General features: G+C 38.8%; 1 protein-coding gene across 2 annotated transcripts in view; it reads left to right on the forward strand.

The window, feature by feature from the left end:
* KCNQ1 (potassium voltage-gated channel subfamily Q member 1) overlaps window positions 1-19,982 on the forward strand; it is a 380,915-nt gene that overhangs the window by 118,192 nt on the left and 242,741 nt on the right. The window contains exons 9-12 of one of the 2 annotated variants that reach the window (XM_075094586.1): window positions 789-911; window positions 1,926-2,067; window positions 5,732-5,797; window positions 9,068-9,188. In XM_075094586.1, the coding sequence (XP_074950687.1) occupies window positions 789-911; window positions 1,926-2,067; window positions 5,732-5,797; window positions 9,068-9,188 (452 nt within the window). The remainder of the gene's footprint in view (window positions 1-788; window positions 912-1,925; window positions 2,068-5,731; window positions 5,798-9,067; window positions 9,189-19,982) is intronic. The other variant, XM_075094587.1, reaches the window with a different exon arrangement.

Raw genomic sequence — 19,982 nt, forward strand, 5'->3', positions numbered from 1 at the left:
CTTTCCTGCTTTCATCTAGTGTTTTCTGACCTTTCCCATTTAGATTCTGCATATGTATATGTGTGTCCTTTTTTCATGTAGTGCTTAAGTGAGGATCTGCCTTTTTAATTTGGAGACTAATTATTAATCAACTCTGATATATTTACACATTTAAGAGAGAATGCAGTGGTGTTTTGTTTCTGGTATTATTTCCTGGCCCTGCTTTTCCTTCTTTTTGTCTTAGAACATAGTTCTTCAGTCATTGGTGGTTGGCAGGAGGGAGGACTGGTTTTGGGTTTTGGCTCCTGGTTAACCATTGGTCCTGTTCCCTCATGCTCTCTTATTTCCTTGTATGAACATAGACCTACTGACCACATCACAATTGCTTTTTTTTTTGTTCTGTCAGTACTCTCGTGAGGCAGGAAAGTATGATTTTTGTTTTCTGAATTGGAGCCTGAAACAAGATGCTCAAAGCCAGAGAGCGAGACTGGGGCAGAGAAAGAAAATCAACCCCAATCTTTGAGTCCAGTCTAGAATATTTTTTTTTAATGATTTGTTTGTTGCTAATGCAAACAAAAGTTGGACTTGAAAAGACTGATCTTCCTTTCTGGCTTGCCCAGTTAAAACTATGTGGTTTCTGTTTACTACATAAGGATTCTAAGCAATGCTGAGTTTGTTTCCAGTGGGGAAATTCAGGAATACTATTAAATAAAGAATGACTAACATGTTACTTGGAAGTTACTTTGTAGTACAGAGTGCTACAAATCCAATGGCATTAATTGTTCTGTTGCTTAAAACTTTTGTTTTAGACTGCATGGAGATGTTATGCAGCAGAAAACCCAGACTCTTCGACATGGAAAATATACATTCGAAAACCTGCCAGAAATTATCATTTGCTGTCACCCAGTCCAAAACCAAAGAAATCAGTGATGGTACCAGTAACTAGCATTTCCTATTGTAGTAACTTAAAATTTTTAAATTAGATTGAATTTGTTTACTATCTAGAGGATATTTGTTGTGTTTGTTTTACAGATTATTACTTGGTTTTAAAGTTTTATTTTCATTTCAGTTTTGAGATTTTGAGTATACAAACATTTTAAATTATAACTTAATTTGCTCAGTTCCCAAGTTTGACTTTTTTAATGGATCTATGGGTTTGGAAAAGAGCAATAATGACCTAACTCAGGCACGTCAATCAGTAACTTACTGTTGTTGTTTGGAAAACTATAAGCAAAGGAAAAAGAAAATTACTATTTCCAAAGCAGTAACTTTTAATTGTTTAGTTACCAGAAAAAACCAAACCAACAACAAAACTGCTGCTTCTCTTGGCTATTGATTTTTTTGGCTTTCTAAGCTCCTATAGTGAAGACATCTTGTCCCTACATACAGAAGTATTTTCATATCAACTGATTCCGAAAGTCAAGGATTCTTTTGTTTAAAAAAAACAGCAACCAAAGAAACTTTGGCAGAATCTTTAGGTTATATAATACTTCATCTCTGTTGTAAGGGCATTTCACAGTAGTCTCAAGTTGGAAGGAGAGATTTTTGTGCAAAAATTTTCCCTAGTATCCCAGGTTCATCTGAGTTCAGCAGCAATATATTTATTTGCTTTTTGCTGAAGCTATGATTTATTGCATCCATACAATGGTAAAGATAATCTAGAATAGTTTGATTTATATAAACTGTCACAGAGCTAGCAGATTTTTTTTACTGCAGGCAAGAGGTTTGCTAATGACAATGTGCAGAATTCTAGTGATGAGCCAGTTTTGGCAGGAAGGGGGGCAATCTTGCTGAGAAACGCACATGGAGCATCATGAAAATGTAATTGGTTAGGCACTCTTTTGGCTGGTTATAGCTCATTGGGGACTGCATTATTATTGAAGACATTACTGAAGAGACAACTAAGCATGGCTGGGTTTGGGTAATTAATGTATGTGCATTTCTAGGTTAAAAAGAAGAAATTTAAGTTAGACAAGGACAATGGGCCTTCTTCTCCAGATAGGATGTTAACTGTTCCACACATCACTTATGACCACGTGACTGAGGACAGGAAACCTGATTTCAGTTTTGAAGCATATGAAAATTCTGGTAAGAAATTCCATTATAAAATGCCAGTAACTATAATGGCTTCTGTTAGTGATTTACACACAGGTTCTCTTAATATCTGTAGGAGAGAGGATGAGAAGAGGGCAAGCTCTTGTCATTCTAAAGCAAGAATACTTTGCTTTTTGACTTTGGTTGCTGGCTTGTCTGGATGAGATTCAACCATTCCTTTAACAAGCATGCCCCACTACAGACAAACTGAGATTATTTGTTGTTTCTGCCTGCCAGAAGAGCTACTGTCTCTGAGGCTGGTGCCTACATTCCCCAATTCTGCAATTGATTGAGACTACAGGGATTAGCTGTCAGCTTTTCCACACGAAATTTACCCAAGATGTGTTACTGTTGTGCTTGTGCCTCAACCAAAAAGGATTGACACATCTTGGCTGTACAGAACATAGTCTGCTACATGAAACCATCATGTGCTCCTGCCATCTGCTCAGTGGAGTAGGCTGTGAATCAACTTTTGAAAGCAGAAGTACTTAAGAAAAATGTGGATCCATCTGTATTAACTGTCGGTGTACAAAATGGTACAGTATGAGGAAAAAGAAGAAAGGACTTTGATAGTCACCTTATAATTAATAGCTTAGTTACAGTTGCTTTAGCTGTAATGAACTTCCAAAATAACAATGTGGCTTTCTACAAATGTACTTTTATTAGAAGTTTTTAATGTGTATTGCTCAAATTTTGGCAGCAAGAATGAGGTTTGATTTTTAAGGTGTGTTTTATTGATTGTAGATACCTTAAGTACTTAGGTTTTTCCTCCTCAAAAATTTGGCTCACCTGATTAAATTTAATGACCTTTTAAACAAGATAGCAATGTGGGCTGGCACCAGGCATATTTTAATTCAAGCAGAAAGTCTCACCTTCCATGTACTTTTTTGGTACTTCTGCCTTGTCTTGTTCTGTAACATCCATGGTTTTCCAGTCTTTGTCGGCCTCTGTTAAGGAATGATTGCAGATTGCATCTGGTGGTAGAAATGACATAGCTGTTAAAAGGTGGACAAGTACTATGTTTGGTCTGTGTCTCGGGCATTGAGTACAGATACCTTTCTTCAAAACTGTCCAATCAATGAACGGTACATATGCTTAGATTTGTGAAGTGCCACCTTTTATGACTAAATTTCTAAGCTGATTAAAAGACAATATGATTTGCAGGCAGCCCACTACTGCCACTTCAAAAATCAGCTCTATAGCTTTCAATAAAAGGATTTTCTCTAATTTCTTCTGACACTTATCTTTTTTCTTTTTTTATCTGTGTTCTGCTCTCTCTAAACTGTTACAAGTATACAGGACAAACAGGAATGTTAAAATTGCTTGGTAAGTTGAGGAAAATAATTCTGTCTATGGCATGCCAGCTTATGACAATGTAATGTTTGCGGTGCTTTTCATGTGTGTCTAGTGCCATATAGTTTTCAGCCAAGGAGATCTAGACGGGCAAAAATGTACATTCTCACACTTGTCATCATACAATTGCACCCACAGTTTCATTGTAAAGAGAAAAGTGAACACTCATTTATATAAGTAGATGATCTCTGGGTTTTTTTAATAACTGGGAAAAAGTGCTCATGTGTATGTATAACCAATAGAAAAAGATAATCTACGTGTAAATAAAGTATAATTCATCCAGTCATTATATGAGCATGTAGCTGAAAATTAATTTCTAAACTAATAGATTGGGATAGAAGAAAAATTTCCAGATTCGACTTCTAACAGTGTGCATTCTGAAGGACATGCATCTGTTCCTGTAAAAAGGCTCTGTAGATATTTGTGAACAGATGGGGACCCATAAATGAAATAATTTATTTTATTCTTTGTCTGGATTCTGTGATCACTTAAGCAGCCATGTAGTCCTGTAATGTTTCTAATGTGCTTGCTTAGGCACTTTCTTAACAATTGAGTGTTCCCCAAAGACTCCAGGATTAGAGCTAGGTCTCGGCAAAAAACCTCTGTGATTTAGTGAGAGTGCTGTGAGCCACCTGTAAGTTGCCTGCTCTGCATCCACTAAACATAACAGAGGCTTCTTTTCAGTGATCGAATGCAAGGATGCTGAGGCTTGGATGAAATTGTGTGAAAATACAAGGTTCAGTTTCTCTTCTTAAACCATGTGAAACACAGGTAAATTAAGGTGTAAAATAGCAGAAAGCAAACTGAATCTCCTTGACTCCCCTGACCAATCATCGATTTGTCCATTTTCTGGTTGCGACTTTTCACCTGTATTCCAAGTGGTGCATCTCTGTTGGGGGTAAGCATGGTGGAACAAGCTCAGGAGAGCAGCAACAGCCATAAAGTCACCTGTTTTACATTAATAAGAAATTTCTTCATCTTGGAGAAATATCAGGGGAGCTTTGCCAGCCACCATAGGTTCAGTTTCTATTTCGTAGCCAGGCAGCATGAGCTCAGTGGACCTGAGAGATTACCTAACACTATTCTCCTCAGAGTGACTCAAAGAAATAGAAGAGAGAGTGTATTTGTACTTACTCTGAATAAGATTACCTACACAGAAAACTGAAGCTGCCAAGTCAAAAGCTCAGAAACAAGAAATTAGGAAGTACAAGAATAAAGGATGCTCGTTCAACTTTAATTTGGTCCTCAGAAAGCCTCTAGTCACGTACCATATGCTGCTTTCTCACAATCAGTAAATCTTGGTTCTCTCTTTGGGCTGCCCACTTACATTCAAGTCTTCACACTCCCAGATCCCCCAACTTGTGCAATCAGAGATTCTCCCCTCCTCCTTTCTCCTGGCATCATCAGTTCAACAAAGACTCAAGAGCCATGGCTGGAGCATGCCTAGCACTGACAGAACACTTGCAAAATCGGGTTTAGATTTTTTAACTCTAATACATTTATATTTTAAGAGTTTTCCACTTTGCGTAAAAATAAGACAACACTTCTGAGAAATATCACTCTATCCCAGTGTGCAAGTCTACAGACATTTCTTAATGAAATAGTTATTAAGAGGATAACACTGTTCAAAAGAACTAAACATAGCATAAATGTTAAGTTTTGCTGAGTCTTTTTCTCATCATTGACTCCTGTTGCTTGCCTGAAACCTTTCCCCAAGAAATTCAGCTTGAGGCAGGCACTTGGCTTAAATGGTTGAAGTGGGCAGCTTCAAATGCTTTTTCTGGGATGTGTCAGGTGGTTTCAGATGTGGCTGGCAGTGCCATTCTGTCCACCTGACAGCACTGAAATCTGACCAGGAGCTAGCTACACTGTGAACAGTATGAACCAGAGCAAGAGGGGTCTGACCCGTATGAGGTTGTACACTTCGGAAAGGGAAACACTTGAGGAAACCCTAAGGCAGGAAGGAAGGGGCAAACATATAGATTACTTTCCTCAAAATGGGGCTGGCATGTAGGGAGGAATATCTTGCAGCAGGTGACAATGTTGTGAAGAATGGGTTTGAAGAGACAACGATGCCTCCCCTAGTGGTGATTTAATATTCTGCTAACATGTAATGCACACTAGAGACGTTTCATACAAACTCTTTTCCACAGTATTTGTTAGTTTGTTTCTAGAGATGTCAGGTACAACACACTGTATTTTAGGTGTGTCTTCATCTCCTCAGCTGCATGTCTGGAGCTTTTTTCTTTTTTTTTTCCTCCCCCCCACCCCTCTCTCTTTTATGTGCATCTTTACTCTGACTCAGATTGTCACCGCTCCTGGCCATCCTTTTCTGCAGACCAGCAGTCTTCCAGTGCTCCTTCCTCTCCAGGTAAAGCTCATAATATTTCATTGCTCCATAACCTTTGTTAATTACTAAATCTTTTCAATGCTCTGTCTGGAGTTGCCTGCTGAGGCACAGAATATTATAGTGTTGTTTTTTAAAGAAAACCTAGGCATGTCAGTAGAATTCTGAGTTTGGGAAGTTGTCCAGGTTGTGAATTGCAAATGTTTAAATAAAAAAAAAAAAGGACATTTTCTGCAGAAGAGAGGTATTTTCTAAATTAATTAATTAAAACTCAGATTTTCCATGAAAAATGCTTTAAAGTATTTTCAGTTTTTGCTTGTGCTTGCAACAGACGAAGTGTAAAATACTTTCTCTTACTAGCCAAATACTCCACTACCAGAAAAGCATCTGCATGCATGTCATAGTGTATATAAAGTTGTGTTAGTAATATAGAAAACCTATCAGTAATTGCTTGTTATTGTGTTTATAATCCTCAATTGAAAGTTCATAGAATTATAGAATGGTTTGGGTTGGAAGGGACCTTTAAAGATCAGTTTGTCCAACCCCCCTGTAGTGAGCAGGGACGTCTTCAACTAGAGCAGGTTGCTCAGAGCCCCGTCCAACCTGTTTTAAAGCAGGCGTTTTCATATCATGGGGAGTGCATTTTCTGCCATTTCAAAGTAGTACTTAGCATTATCAGTTGGATAGTCATGCCTGTTACTATAATTGCTGCTGCTACCCATCAAAAATAGAGAATATAAAACTTGGGGACCCCTGAATTACAGTAAATATCCCTTGCTACACCTGTTTCCTGTTTCTTTTCTCTCATTATTATCCATTGAAAATGGGTTTTTAAAGCTTCCTTTTTTTTTTCTTTAGCCTACTTATTTAGAAATCTAGTGTCTTTTTTTTCACATACTTTTTTTTTAACACTTTGTGAGAAAGACTCCTCCAAAGGCTAATGGCTATACATTTATTTTTATAAATAAAAAAATACGCTGTGGCAGCATATGCTCCCTAGTGCTCTGTTGAGCCTTGTTTCAAGGCACTTTGTGTCAGGGAAGCTCTTATTAATGCCATGTTCTTTTCTTGGTCCCTTCTCTCTTCTGTGCAAGGAGGTTGCATGGCAGTGTTTTGGAGTGGTTCCTCCTTCATGCTGGAAGTAGCAACATACATTTAAGAATGAGAGCATAAGGAGCAGAGGGCTGCACCAGTCACCAGAACAGACTGATCTTGGTTATGATCATCTTAGAACATTTTAAAATAAAAAGAGGGAGGGAGATACCATGTTGGCCTCACATTAAGCAGCTCTTCTCTGTATTCTCAGATAACAGCACTTTTTTAAATAGGCTGAGGGTCAGTCTTGACTTCTTGCTCCTTCTTCATTGTGTCACTTCTCTCCCCTCCCGTGAAACTGAAAAGCAGTAACTGTGAATATCCAAGAACAGGCACTTCTGCAAATCCACTTGTTTACTGTGTGTTTTGTGTCTCTCATAAATGCAGTTTAGTGAGCGTTCAGCACTTTTACATGGTTTTAGGTTCAGCAGTTCTACCACTTGTCATCAGGAAAACTAAAAAGGCTGAGAGTCCTCTTTTCCTAGAAACTTGGAAAGTTTCATTTGTATGTTGTAGAAATGAAAACAGTTAATTTAGTGAAAGCCAAAATGAGTCTGTTTTAAAGACATTTTGCTGCATATCTCAATCTGGAATTATTTTGCTTGTTTCACAGCCATTATCTTGGATGATGGCTACAGCAAAGTGATTAAATAACGTGACAGTAAAATAAAAAATAGAAAGGTAACATTTACTAAAATTTACTATAGAATTTACATTTTTAAGCATTGTAAGTGGCTTCTGCTTTTAATAATTTTATCTCCTAGGACTTGTCTCTTCCCCCCCCCCCCCCCCGTGATATCAGATGTCTTCCTCTCCTATTAAAATTTCTGGAGAGCAGACATTCCCATTGTGATTTTGAATGGCCATGTACCTGATGATATAATAACATCTTCTCTTCTGATTATTTGTAAAAGTTCAAATCTATTTATGCCATATGAGGATATCTACTTAGTTGAGTATGATGGTTGTATTTAAAAAAATTAAATTGTTTCCTGATACACTCACATGAGAATGAATTTATTTCTCACTAAATTCAGCTACATTTAAGTTAGCTATTTCTGCTGTATTCTTTTAGCTTTCATGTTGCATTTTGGCAGGGCATTATTTATTGTTATAAACTATTTAATACCGTAGATACTTCATAAATTACAACATTATAGTTATATCACTGAATGATCCAGCCAGTTGTACAGATAAAGATTTCTATGGAGTTGTCACAATCTGCCTATGATTTCTACAGAATTTTACTTGTTGTTTTTATTCCCTATGAAATTAATTTACAGTCATACAATAGTGGTTTTACTGATATCCAATTTTTTTGGCTTCTCTAATGAATGTCAGGACCATGCTGCAAAAAGCACTTAGGGTTCTTAATGTTAGAGTCTAGCAGAATTTAGAAGCCAGAGTTTAAAAATGAAATCTGTAATGCTTTGCCTAATTTCTTGGATGTACAAAGGTGTTGGTATACAAATAACTTTGCCACTAAAAGCTTTTAATACCAGAAGTTTTGTGAAATGGCCTTCCCACTAACGACCTCACCTTGGATGAACTGAACATCTTGCTGCCTATCTTTTGTCTGGGCTCAAAGATGAGGCATCCTTGTGCCTAAGTGTGAGAGGGATTAGGAACCAGTAGACCAGCTAAGACGGTGCATGACAGGAGCTGACTACTCACCGTGAAAATGCCTACACTCTTTTGTTGATCCAGGCCTGGTTTCTTGATCTTAGTCACAGTAATTACACCCCAGTAATTGGTATTATAAACTAAAACATGAAGTAGAGATGATACAAAAAGGAACTGATTTTGTAATTGAATTGCACCCATGCACTGTTGCTGTGGAGCAGTGGTCCAGGGTATGGCTGAGTATTTTACAATAAGTTTTATAATGCATGAATCTGCCTGTGATATAGATACTCCATGATCTAGTGTATGAAGAGTATGAACAAAAAAAACCCACAAAAACAAAACAAGAAAACCAAACCAAACCAAAAAAAAATAGCTTTAAGTATTCAGCAGAAGTTGAAATTCTTCGGGTAGATGAAGAGTTAAAGTTTTACTTTTTATGAACTCTGCAGTATAAGCAATTCTTCTGTAGTAACTTCTGTTTTCAATATTCTGTTAAAATGTACAATGTTTCAGAGATCCAAATGAGTGGTAGACCTTTCTTGCTTTAACTGTTATCTACATGTTTCCTCACAGTGAAAAAAAGCCCGATGTTTTTAGATGTGAACACAGGACCCTTCATCAGGACCAACAGCTTTGCCGACGAGCTTGACCTGGAGGGTGAGACACTGTTGACCCCAATAACTCACATCTCACAGTAAGTCAAGGCTATTGAATTGTGCATTAGTTGACTTAGACAAGAGAAGCCAATTCAGGTGGGAGGAGCTGAAATATGGAGCTGATAGGGCTATCTCAGATATCTGCATCAAACTCTTTTTACCTTGAAGTTGGTGTATACTGTTCTGAGTGCCAGTAAATCTTCATGTTGACCTAAAGAAAAGTTCGTTTGGCTGCGACACAAGGCTTTAGTTTTTAGTTAATGTCTCTGGGCAGCTGGTGGTTGATAGGCTCAAGATTTTCACATGGAGACAACGTGTGGGAGTACTTGCCCATTGAGAATTATATTACTTCCACCACCATTTTCCAGGGAAATAGCTGTAAAGTGCAAATTTTAAAATACCTATATGAAATAGCAGCCTTTGCATTTCAGCAGCACCTTCTCTAATGGTCAAATGAGGACCTGCATTGGAAGAAAAGATCTGTTTTGATCTTTTACTGCTTTGTGGTATATAAAAATAATCTGAAATAGGCCTGTATTCTTTATTTTGTTGGGGTTTTTTTCCTTTTAAAATAAGATTTTCCATGTGTCTTTTATGCTAAAATGTTATTTCCAGTTTCTCAGATTATTCTAAAAAATTGAGAATTGCAAAAGTTTTTTATTCAAATGCCTTTAAAAAAAATCTGTCATTGTTAATTCAAACTCCTGACAAATGCTTATTATTTACCATAGTAGGTGTGTGACAGTATGTCCTTTAGCAGAGGAATGAGACAAATTTTCCCCCTCCTATTCCTAGAAATCTGAGGGTTTCTGTAGTGAAACCACAGATGAAAATTCTTGGCATACTTGTATTTCTGAGGTACAAAACATGCAGAAACGCCTGCTGGCAATTTTAAGGCCTTCTTCCAATACAGTATAAATAGCAGAGAAGCACGAGTGTACTTTTTATAGCCACTTTAGAAGGGTATTTTTTAAAAAACAAAGTAGGTTTGTGGGGAGTCTTCCCTGCCCTCAGACAAAAGGACTTGCATTTTCAGCTCAATCATCTAAATGTATGTATATTTCTAGGCATAGGATTTAGGAGACTTGTATTCTGGCAGCATTCTTAGTGGTACAAGCAGGAGGAGGAAGTAATAAATTTCCTCAAGTCTTAGACAAGAACAACGGAGCGGCAAAACCAGATCTAGAAGTTTCCTTTACGTAGCTTTTTTTAAACTTTAATTTACCACAACATTGCAGACTTTAAAAGAAAAAAACTTTGGTGCTAGGGTTTTTTGTTATCCTTTTTGGATTCGGGAATGCTCTAGTTATTTCTCGTTGTCACCTTCATTGATACATTTCAAATAATAAGTTGCTCCATCTCTTTTAAGTCCAACTCATGTAACAGCTGAGATTTTCTTTTTTTTCCTCTGTGGGAGACCTTAAGATATAGGTAATGTGTATCAGCTGAAGAACCTTACCAAATTAATACTGTAGTCTTTTAGTAACTTCTATATTTCTCTGTTATGCCCTTAATTTTTGCTTGTAACCTTTGTTGAATTCTCCCTAGATTGCTCTAGGTCATGAGTGATGGGATGGTACAAAATGTGTCCCCATATATTGCTTGACTTGGCTTTTTGCTAGGGTGGAAGAAAATGAAAGTAATTTCTTTCAAGACTTTGGCTTTAGATTCAAAACTGGATAAATTGGATTAAATGCAAACCTGGATAAAATATTAATTGAAATGTGTCTCTTTAAAGCATGGGTACCCAAATGTTGTAGAACCTGAGGACTGTTCACTTAGAAGTGCATTTAGTTTGTATGCAGTTTGTTAAAAGGCCTGAAACAATGCCAGATCAGCCTATTGATATAAGGGTTTGGCAAAAAGTTAGTGAAAACCCTGTGTTTTGTAATGTCAGTCGGAATAATGGCATTCAGGTAACAGATACTCCCAAATATTTTGAAATGAAAAATATTCTAATGCTTGTTTTCCTGTTGGGTTGTGCATTCTGCTGGCATTTGAGGTGGTTGAAAAGCAAGCTGCTGTGCTGCGTTTCACTGGGTACCCTTGTTGCTGGATGCTGAAGACCAGTTAATACCCATGAATTATTTAGACAAAGGCTTCTTTTTCATCCTTCATTTCAAAGTCCTAGGAAACAAATATTTATGAGCTGGTTGCACATGTTAGTAGGACCTTCATGTTAGACATGTGGGCATAGAATTAAGGATCAAATTTAGAACTGTGCAGTAGGTATATCTCTGTGTGCAGAGCCACATACTACTTTTCTGAATAATAAAAGTGGTTAATCATTTCAGATCTGTGTCTGTGAGTGTTTTTAATTCAGGCTTGGAAGTTACTCTCTGCCTGAGAGAATCTAGGATGAATTATTTTGTTCTGACGTCCCCAGCTGTGAAGCATTTATTTCCTTAAAGCAACCATACATACAGTGTGATTGCTCCAGATTTGTTGATAAGGAAATAAGCAACCATATGCAAGTCTAAACCCAAGTACTTAACAAAAATACAGCAGCAGCTATGAAAAAAATAGCGCAAATATCTCTAGTTTCAGGTCTTAAAAGCAACTCATACTCTATCAGAGGAACAGAAGCATGAAGACAGTTTCAGAAGTGGAAGCATAATATAAAATACTTACCTAAGGATGCTTGGATTTGGGATTCATAGAACTATTTCCTGGTCAATTGTATATTTATTGCAACATATGAATTAGCTTATCTGTAAACCACAGAAAGGTGACTCCATAATAAACATTAATTTTTGAAAGTCATAAATACATGAGTAAATATTACATAGTTAATTGAAGGTATGGAACTGGAAAGTGACTTTTAGCTGACTCTATGAAAAATATTTCCTTTTTATAGAAGTGTGGGGTACCTACTGTGTTTCTAACAGGCGAACGCTTGGCAACGTTGTGGCTTAAAATGAGAACGAGGCTAAGTTTGTTTCCTCACTTGTATTAGGTCATGGAAAGAAAATGCCATCTTTCAGCCCTTATGACAGAGGGCTTTAGGCTTCTAGGCCTAAAGTCCCCTTTAAATTGAATTTCAGTGCCCTGCTTGTTTATGCAAAAATTATTCTCTTTTTGTAAATGTAGGTGGATATTCTCACTGAATTTAACAGGACTGGTTTTGTGTCTAATAAGAAAAATGCAAGTGTGGTTTTTTGCAGGACCTACTTCTGGCTCTATTTTAAATCTGTTTTGAAATAAGTATTGTACTGAATGTAGCCCTATTTCTGTGGAATTAGAAATGGGAAATCTTTCATGTGGAAAGACTACTGTACCAGTTAATCATCTGTCACTACCACTTTGAGGAAACAAAAATAATATAGAAGCACTTTGAGACCTGATGTTCAAACAGGAAAGTGATTAAAATGTCATAGAAAAAAAACAGATTTGCAGCAGGTGCATGCAGAAATATAGAATAAGATAGCAGTTCATGGAAGAGTGACTGCACTTTTCCTTCTATGTGAGAAGTCTTGTAAGCAGAAGATGCAGATTCAAGCAGAGCAATCTGTGTAATTAGCCGTTATGGATCTTGCCTATAAAATGAACTTGTAACAGTTTGAAGAATGCAGTACACAGGGTATGTTGTTTGTTTAATGATTGTTGTAGTCGGTTCTGTTGTAAAAGTGAAATAGGAAACTACACTGTAGCAATACCACACCTCTCCTTTGGACTTCTCACTGTTTTCTTTCTCTCTAATCAGTGTGTTCCCCTATTGTATCCTGCTCCCTGTTTCACTTCGTTGGGTCTTTTGTTCTATTTGCATTTTAAAGCAGTGGAAGATCGATGCTACTCCTAGTTGAGCCTCAGCTACCAAGAGGTTCTTTCCCTGTTTTCATCCGATTGTTTAATTTCAGCACCTTTTTTAACTTCGCATGTGGCAGTAGCTGAAGTAGCAAAATAAATTAACTGAGCTTCTAAGCATACAAATGGGGGTAGAGGGAGAAGAAGTGGGTGGAATTGAGCTGAAAAAGGGAGAGAAGAAAAAAACGGAAGAACTCTCAATCTAATATATCTTTATATAAATATTTCTCTCCTCTTTAAAGAAGTTTAAAGAGCTCTGCATTCTCCGTGAATCTTTCAGAAATGCTACTGAATCAAAACTAAGTTAATGTCTGTTGTTTCTGTAGCTTCCCATTCTCAGGGTTCAGTAGCTCATTAGTCAGTGGTTTCTTTAATCAGTTCTGATGTTTTATATTTCTTTCTGCTTCTTAATAAGAGTAATTTTCTAGGGAAATAATACCTCTAAAAATAATGTAAATTTACTGCAGAAATTGAAACATAAATCAAAGTTCATCTCTGGATCACAGAATCACAGAATGAATGCTAGGAGTTGGAAGGGACCTCTGGAGATCATCTTGCCCAACCCCCCTGCTTGAGCAGGGACACCCAGAGCAGGGGGCACAGGAACGCATCCAGGCGGGTTTTGAATGTCTCCAGGGAAGGAGACTCCACAGCCTCCCTGGGCAGCCTGTGCCACTGCTCTGGCACCCTCACAGGAAAGAAGTTTTTCCTCATATTGAGGCGGAACTTCCTGTGTTCCAACTTGTGCCCATTGCCCCTTGTCCTGTCGTTGGGCACTATTGAAAAGAGCCTAGTCCCATCGTCCTGACACCCACCCTTTAGATATTTATAATTATTGCTGTCCCCTCAGTCTTCTCTTGTCCAGGCTGAACAAACCCAGATCTCTCAGCCTTTCCTCATAAGGGAGATGCTCCAGCCCCCTGATCATCTTGGTAGCTCTCTGCTGGATTTGCTCAAGCAGTTCCCTGTCCTTCTTAAACTGGGGGGCCTGAAACTGGACACAGTACCTCCACATGTGGTCTCACCAGGGCAGAGTAGAGGGGAAGGATAACCTATCTCGACCTGCTGGCCACACTCCTTTTAATACAGCCCAGGATACTGTTGGCCTTCTTGGCCACAAGGGCATGTTACTGGCTCAGGGTCAGCTTGCTGCCCCCCAGCACTCCCAGGTCCTTCTCAACAGAGCCACTTGCCCATAATTCAGCCCCCAGCCTGTACTGGTGCGTGGGGTTGTTCCTCCCCAGGTGCAGGACCTTGCACTTGCTCTTGTTGCATTTCATCAGGTTCCCCTCAGCCCAGCTCTCCAGCCTGTCCAGGCCTCGCTGGATGGCAGCACAGCCTTCTGGTGTATCAGGCACTCCTCCCAGCTTGGTATCATCAGCAAACTTGCTGAGGTTACACTCTGTCCCATCACCCAGGTCATTGATGAATATGTTGAACAGGACTGGACCCAGCACAGACCCCTGGGGAACACCACTGGTGACAGGCCTCCATCCAGACTCTGCCCCGCTGATCACGACTTTGAGTTCTGTTGTTGAGCCAGTTCTCTGTCCACCTCACTGTCCACTCATGCAACCCACACTTCCTTAGCTTGCCTGTGAAGAAGCTATGGGAGACAGTGTCGAATACCTGACTGCAGTCAAGATAGACAACATCCACTGCTCTCCCTTCATTGACCCAGCCAGTCACACCATCATAGAAGGCTATCAGGTTGGTCAGGCATGATCCTCCCTTGGTGAATCCATGTTGACTATTTCTGATAACCTTCTTGTCCTCTACCTGCTTAGAGATGACCTCTAGGATGAACTGCTCCATCACCTTTCCAGGGACGGAGGTGAGGCTGAGAGGCCTATAGTTCCCCAGGTCCTCCTCCTTGCCCTTTTTGAAGATTGGCGTGACGTTTGCTGTCCTCCAGTCCTTGGGCACCTCTCCTGTCCTCCACGACCTTTCAAAGATGGTGGAGAGTGGCTCATCAAGAACATCTGCCAGCTACCTCAGCATTCACAGGTGCATCCCACCAGGGCCCATAGATTTGCGAGGATCTAGTTTGCATGGGTGGTCCCTGACCCAATCCTTCTCAACTGATGGTAAGCCTTCCCTTTTCCTGATTTGTCCTCTCTTCTCTGGGGGCTGAGATGCCTGAGGGCCAGCCTTAGCATGAAGACCGAGGCAAAGAAGGCATTCAGTAACTCTGCCTTCTCTGCATCCTGCGTCACCAGGGCCCCTTCCCTGTTCAGCAGTGGGCCCACTGCATCCCCAGTCTTCCTTTTATTGCTGATGTATTTAAAGAAGCCCTTCTTATCTTTGCCATGCACTGCCAGATTTAATTCCAAGTGGGCCTTGGCCTTCCTTGTCGCATCTCCGCATACCCTGACAACATTCCTGTACTCCTCCCAAGTGGCAGGTCCCTTTTTCCACGTACTGTGAACCTCCCTTTTGCATTTGCATTTTTCTAGAAGCTCTTTGCTTATCCATGCAGGTCTCCTGGCTCCTCTGCCTGACGACTTCTTCCTGGGGATGCACCGATCTTGAGCACGGAGGAAGTGGTCCTTGAATACTCTCTAGCTCTCTTGGACCCCCCCTGTCTTGGAGCCCATGAGATTCCTCCTAGCAGGTCTTTGAAGAGGCAAAAGTTGGCCCTCTTGAAGTCCAAGGTTGTAATCCGATACTGTATTTAAACTCTCTGTCTATAAAAAGTAGCTCGATTTTCACAAAGTTTAAAGAAACTGGGGAGACTCCTTAAACAAATCATATCTAGTCCTATCACCTTGAGTATCATACCAAACAAGTACTCGCTGTTATAAGACTATGTAAACCAATATACTCTCTAACTATGCAAATTGCTGACAAAATCCTTGATCTTTATACTGTGAATATGGTATTTCTTAATTTACATCTTTCTCACTTTTCTTGAAAGAATTACTGTGGATCCAGCTGACTTCAGGGAATGTATTTCTTGCTGAAGGCAGGCGCTAACAATGTGCATTTGTGATCCTGTTATTGTCTTTATGGCCAAAATAATAATTGTTGTTATTTTAATGACTCTTCCCCACATTTCATGTACCTCTTCATTGGGGTGATGAAAACACACTTCAGTAGTTAAGAATTGGTTTTGTCAGTATAAATATAAAATAATTTTTTCAGTGGAGGCTTTCTTGCAATGGCATACTGCTGTGATCATAGATTTAATACAGTAGGCTTACACTAAAATAAATCATTAGGTTAAAAACAAAAAACACTTTCTTTTTTTTGTTAACTGTATCTCCCTCCTGAAAAAAATCTGTGTTGTGACATCAGCTTTATCTTCTCTATCTCTGTCAGCATCTCAGGTGTAGTGGAGAGGCATTGATTGTATTAGGAGTAAATGGCAGTCTCCAATGGTGCAGACATTTTTAAAAATAAACCTTGCTTTGTTAAACAGCATGATAAATGGAATAATTAAGCAAATAAATTTATTGCTTTTTAATAGCTTGCAGATTAAGAGGAAATGATAACAGATGGATCTTTCTGAATGATTGAAATGAATGCTTTTGAACACTTTGAAATGTAATTGAAATAAAGTCTACTGGTAAACACCGAGTGCAGTGTCCATGGTGCTACAGTTACCACTGGCTTTTCTTGGAAATAATATTTTCTTTCTTTTTTCTTTAACATTTTTATTAAGTGTCCTATGTTCTAATTACCAGCATATGATCTGTTGGCATGAGATATAACCACATTGCCTAGAACAAACAGTGCTGAATGTGTTTTATAACTGTCTCTTTTCTGTTGGATTACCAGCGAGTGGAGTCCCTATTTGCTTTGATTTGCTCACTCGTATATGAAAAGATTCCTGCTTTTATCTTGCTCTTCTATACCAAAATGACCCTCTGAAGTCTCAGCAAATATTTCTTTTTTACGCTTGAGTGGCCAGATGTACTGGCTGAGTTCTGCTGTCACAAGATTTTTCTCTGAAACACTGCTAGCAGTATTTAAACCATGATTTGCGTAGGGTTTATTTTATCATTAATGACAGGACATGTTAGAAGAACAGCAGTGATAGCAACTGTATGTGAAAATATGCTCGAGTTAAGACCAGGGCTTAATATTCAACCATCACTGGTTACTGTTATGCGCTGTTATTCCGGTCATTTACTTAACTTGCAACAGGAAAGTCTTCAGTACTTGCTGTACGCTGGGCAGCATCTTTTTCATTTGGCACATTTCAGTATGTTGTCAAACTCCCTTAGCTTTGCTGCTTATGATCTCTGCTGATTTAATAGTTTGCTAAAAAAGGGTGGAATGTTTCCTTGAGTAATTCCCTTTAGTATGGAAAAGCATTATTGTATCCTGTGCTTTCATTATAAATTGACCATAAACTTTGTCATAGAAATAGACCCTAGAACTCTGGACGTATCAGGAATCTGACTTTTATCATCTCTTCAGCTGCTTTGAGCTCCCTGAGGATATGAAGTGTCCCTAAAGCTGGTTTAACAAGCAATCAGGAAAGTTCCTTTTTCAGAAGGAAACTCCAGAATGGCAGTTAAATGAGACACTGTAATGATTTCAGTGACATCGTCCCGTTCTGGTGTTTTGTTGCAGCTTGCATGGAAGGGGAAAAGAGCTGTGGCAGTCCCGTCCTAAATATGGCTAATCCCTTGAGTAAGCAATGATCAACACAGTATAGTCATCAGAAAAGGACTCAAAGCATCTCTGATTTAAGTTAAGATGTTATTAGTTTGCTAGGTAGTCCCGGTTTTAGGGGGCTGCAGAGGGGGTCTGCAGCTCAAGAGCCAGCTGGTTGTAGTAGAAGGACACAAGCAACCTTGTCTCTTGAGAGGCAAACGGGTACTTTAGTATGTTTGTCATACTTTATAAGAACTTTATTTCTGTCTTATGGGTATTGTTATCAGCTAGAAGCATGGCCAAAAAAGCTATGGTATTTCCACTGTAGCAACAAGCTAATAGTACCAGTGTTGTGCATTTTCATGTGCAGCTGCCCTGATTCAAAAATCACTGTAAAATCTTCCCTGCACCTGAAGAGTACTGCACCAACTGCTATGCTGAGACAAATGCGAAACCTTGTTTCCAGGTGCTGTTGCATCTATCTGTCTGTACGTATTTAATCTGTCATCCTACACCTAGATTGGAAGCTCTTTGAGTTGGGGACTGGTGGTGTTCTGTGCAGGATCCCAGCAGACGAACTGTTTGGGTTCTGCATCCGACGCCTGCTACAGAGTTGGCTAAAGTTGACTGATTGTGTCTTCCATGATATAGGCAGTTATCTATAAGCTTTGTTTTTTATAGATGGACTACCTGAGATGTGCCGAAGGCTTGGGCAGATCTTCACGGCATCTATTTCACCCTCAACAATGTAGCAACTGAGCTGCTTCAGACAGTGCAATAAGTAATGTGGCTAACATCTGTCCCATGTGGTTACGTGTTTCTTTTATCTTCAGGCAGAAGTTCTTGTGTACTATGGTGGGTGGTTGCTTTTTTCATAGATTAGATAGAGTGTGTAGTTTACATCTATAGATCTGAAGACCAGAAGGGATAATTAGGTCATCTCCTTTGATCTTGTAGAAGGCAGGCAGTAGCGCTCCAGCAAGTTGAATGCAGCATTGCTGTACTGTGTTCCTAATGTCAGCAAAAAACACAGTAAAAGAATTGTATTTCACAAGCTTAGAGAGTGAACATGTGAAGAACTCAGGCAGGAATTTTATCTCTCCTTTTATTTTATTTTAACTTTCTTTTTATTTATTGGAGAGGGAAGTGCTATCACATAGTGGTGCTGCTGTTTGCCAGAAGATAGTACTGGACAAATATGCTCTGTGTTAGAGGTTACAAGTGTTTATGAAATAATATTCTCATGATCTTTTCTCCCGTACTACAAATTGTCACTGATGTATTTAAGTCCAGCATAAAATTACTATTTGGCTATTTTATGTTACTGACACAGTATAAAAGTAATGTGTTGACTTTTCCTGGTGTACAAACCGTCTAGGCAGAAGCTAAGATAGCGTAGCTATTTCTTTTGTGTTGCAGATGAAGGTTGCATTCCTTGGTTTCCAAGTGCTGTTTTACATCTTGATTGATGTTAAGTAATTAAACCAGACTCCAGCTGCTTAGTGACTCAGAAGTACAGAGCTCCTATGCTGTAAAAATAACAAGCAACTCCCCACTTACTAACTTTTATCAGTGTTTGCTTTGGGCACCATGCAGAATAATAAGTGCGAAGAAAAATTTTTTTGGGGGGTGGGGGTGGGCAGGACACAATAAAAATGTCCCACTTTTATCTGGCATTTTAAAAAATCCAATTTATTATCACCTTGAGTTAACTCCAGAATTAAAATTCAAAGCATAAATAAAAATTATTTTTCTGTTATTAGGATGGAGGATGGCTTTACTTTTTGTTTACATGTGGTGAATACACCAAAAGAAGTTCAAAACTTGAGTAGTTTATAATGTGTCCACTTCTTTTGTTGGGAGCTATTTTATCCAATAAATGGGATAGAAATTTTGTTTAATGGTTTATTATGTATATGAAAAATAATAGTTTTCTACTAATGTGGTAACAAAATGTTCATTATGGAGCTGTAAAATTTAGTACTTTTAAATAGCAGTTAAATTAGCATACTTCAGAATCTACAAGGAGTATTATGCCCACACATACTGCATGTACTATGCTAAATCAGTATAGCAAGCATAACTGGATTTGGCATCACGGTTCGCCAGCAGCAGTCAATCTGGTATCAGTACAAGGTTGAAGGAATGCCTGTAAAGATTGGTATGTGCCAACCAAGAGACATAGTTGTCCACTCAGATTTATTCCATTTGCAGGTAAAAACTAGTAAATGAGCATTTTTAGCAAAGTTATAGTGCTAATATTGGTCAAAATGTTAGTGTTTGTAAACATTTTTTTTTTCATTAGTGAAATGACGGCTGTGGATGTGACTGCAGTTACAGATATCCGTGTCTGTATTTGGGGCGGACAGAGCTGGAAACCAACACAGTGTAACAAGCAAATAGTCGTCTAATGTATTTTTGAC

The sequence above is a fragment of the Phalacrocorax aristotelis genome, chromosome 5, assembly GCF_949628215.1.
Source record: "Phalacrocorax aristotelis chromosome 5, bGulAri2.1, whole genome shotgun sequence".
NCBI lineage: Eukaryota > Metazoa > Chordata > Aves > Suliformes > Phalacrocoracidae > Phalacrocorax > Phalacrocorax aristotelis.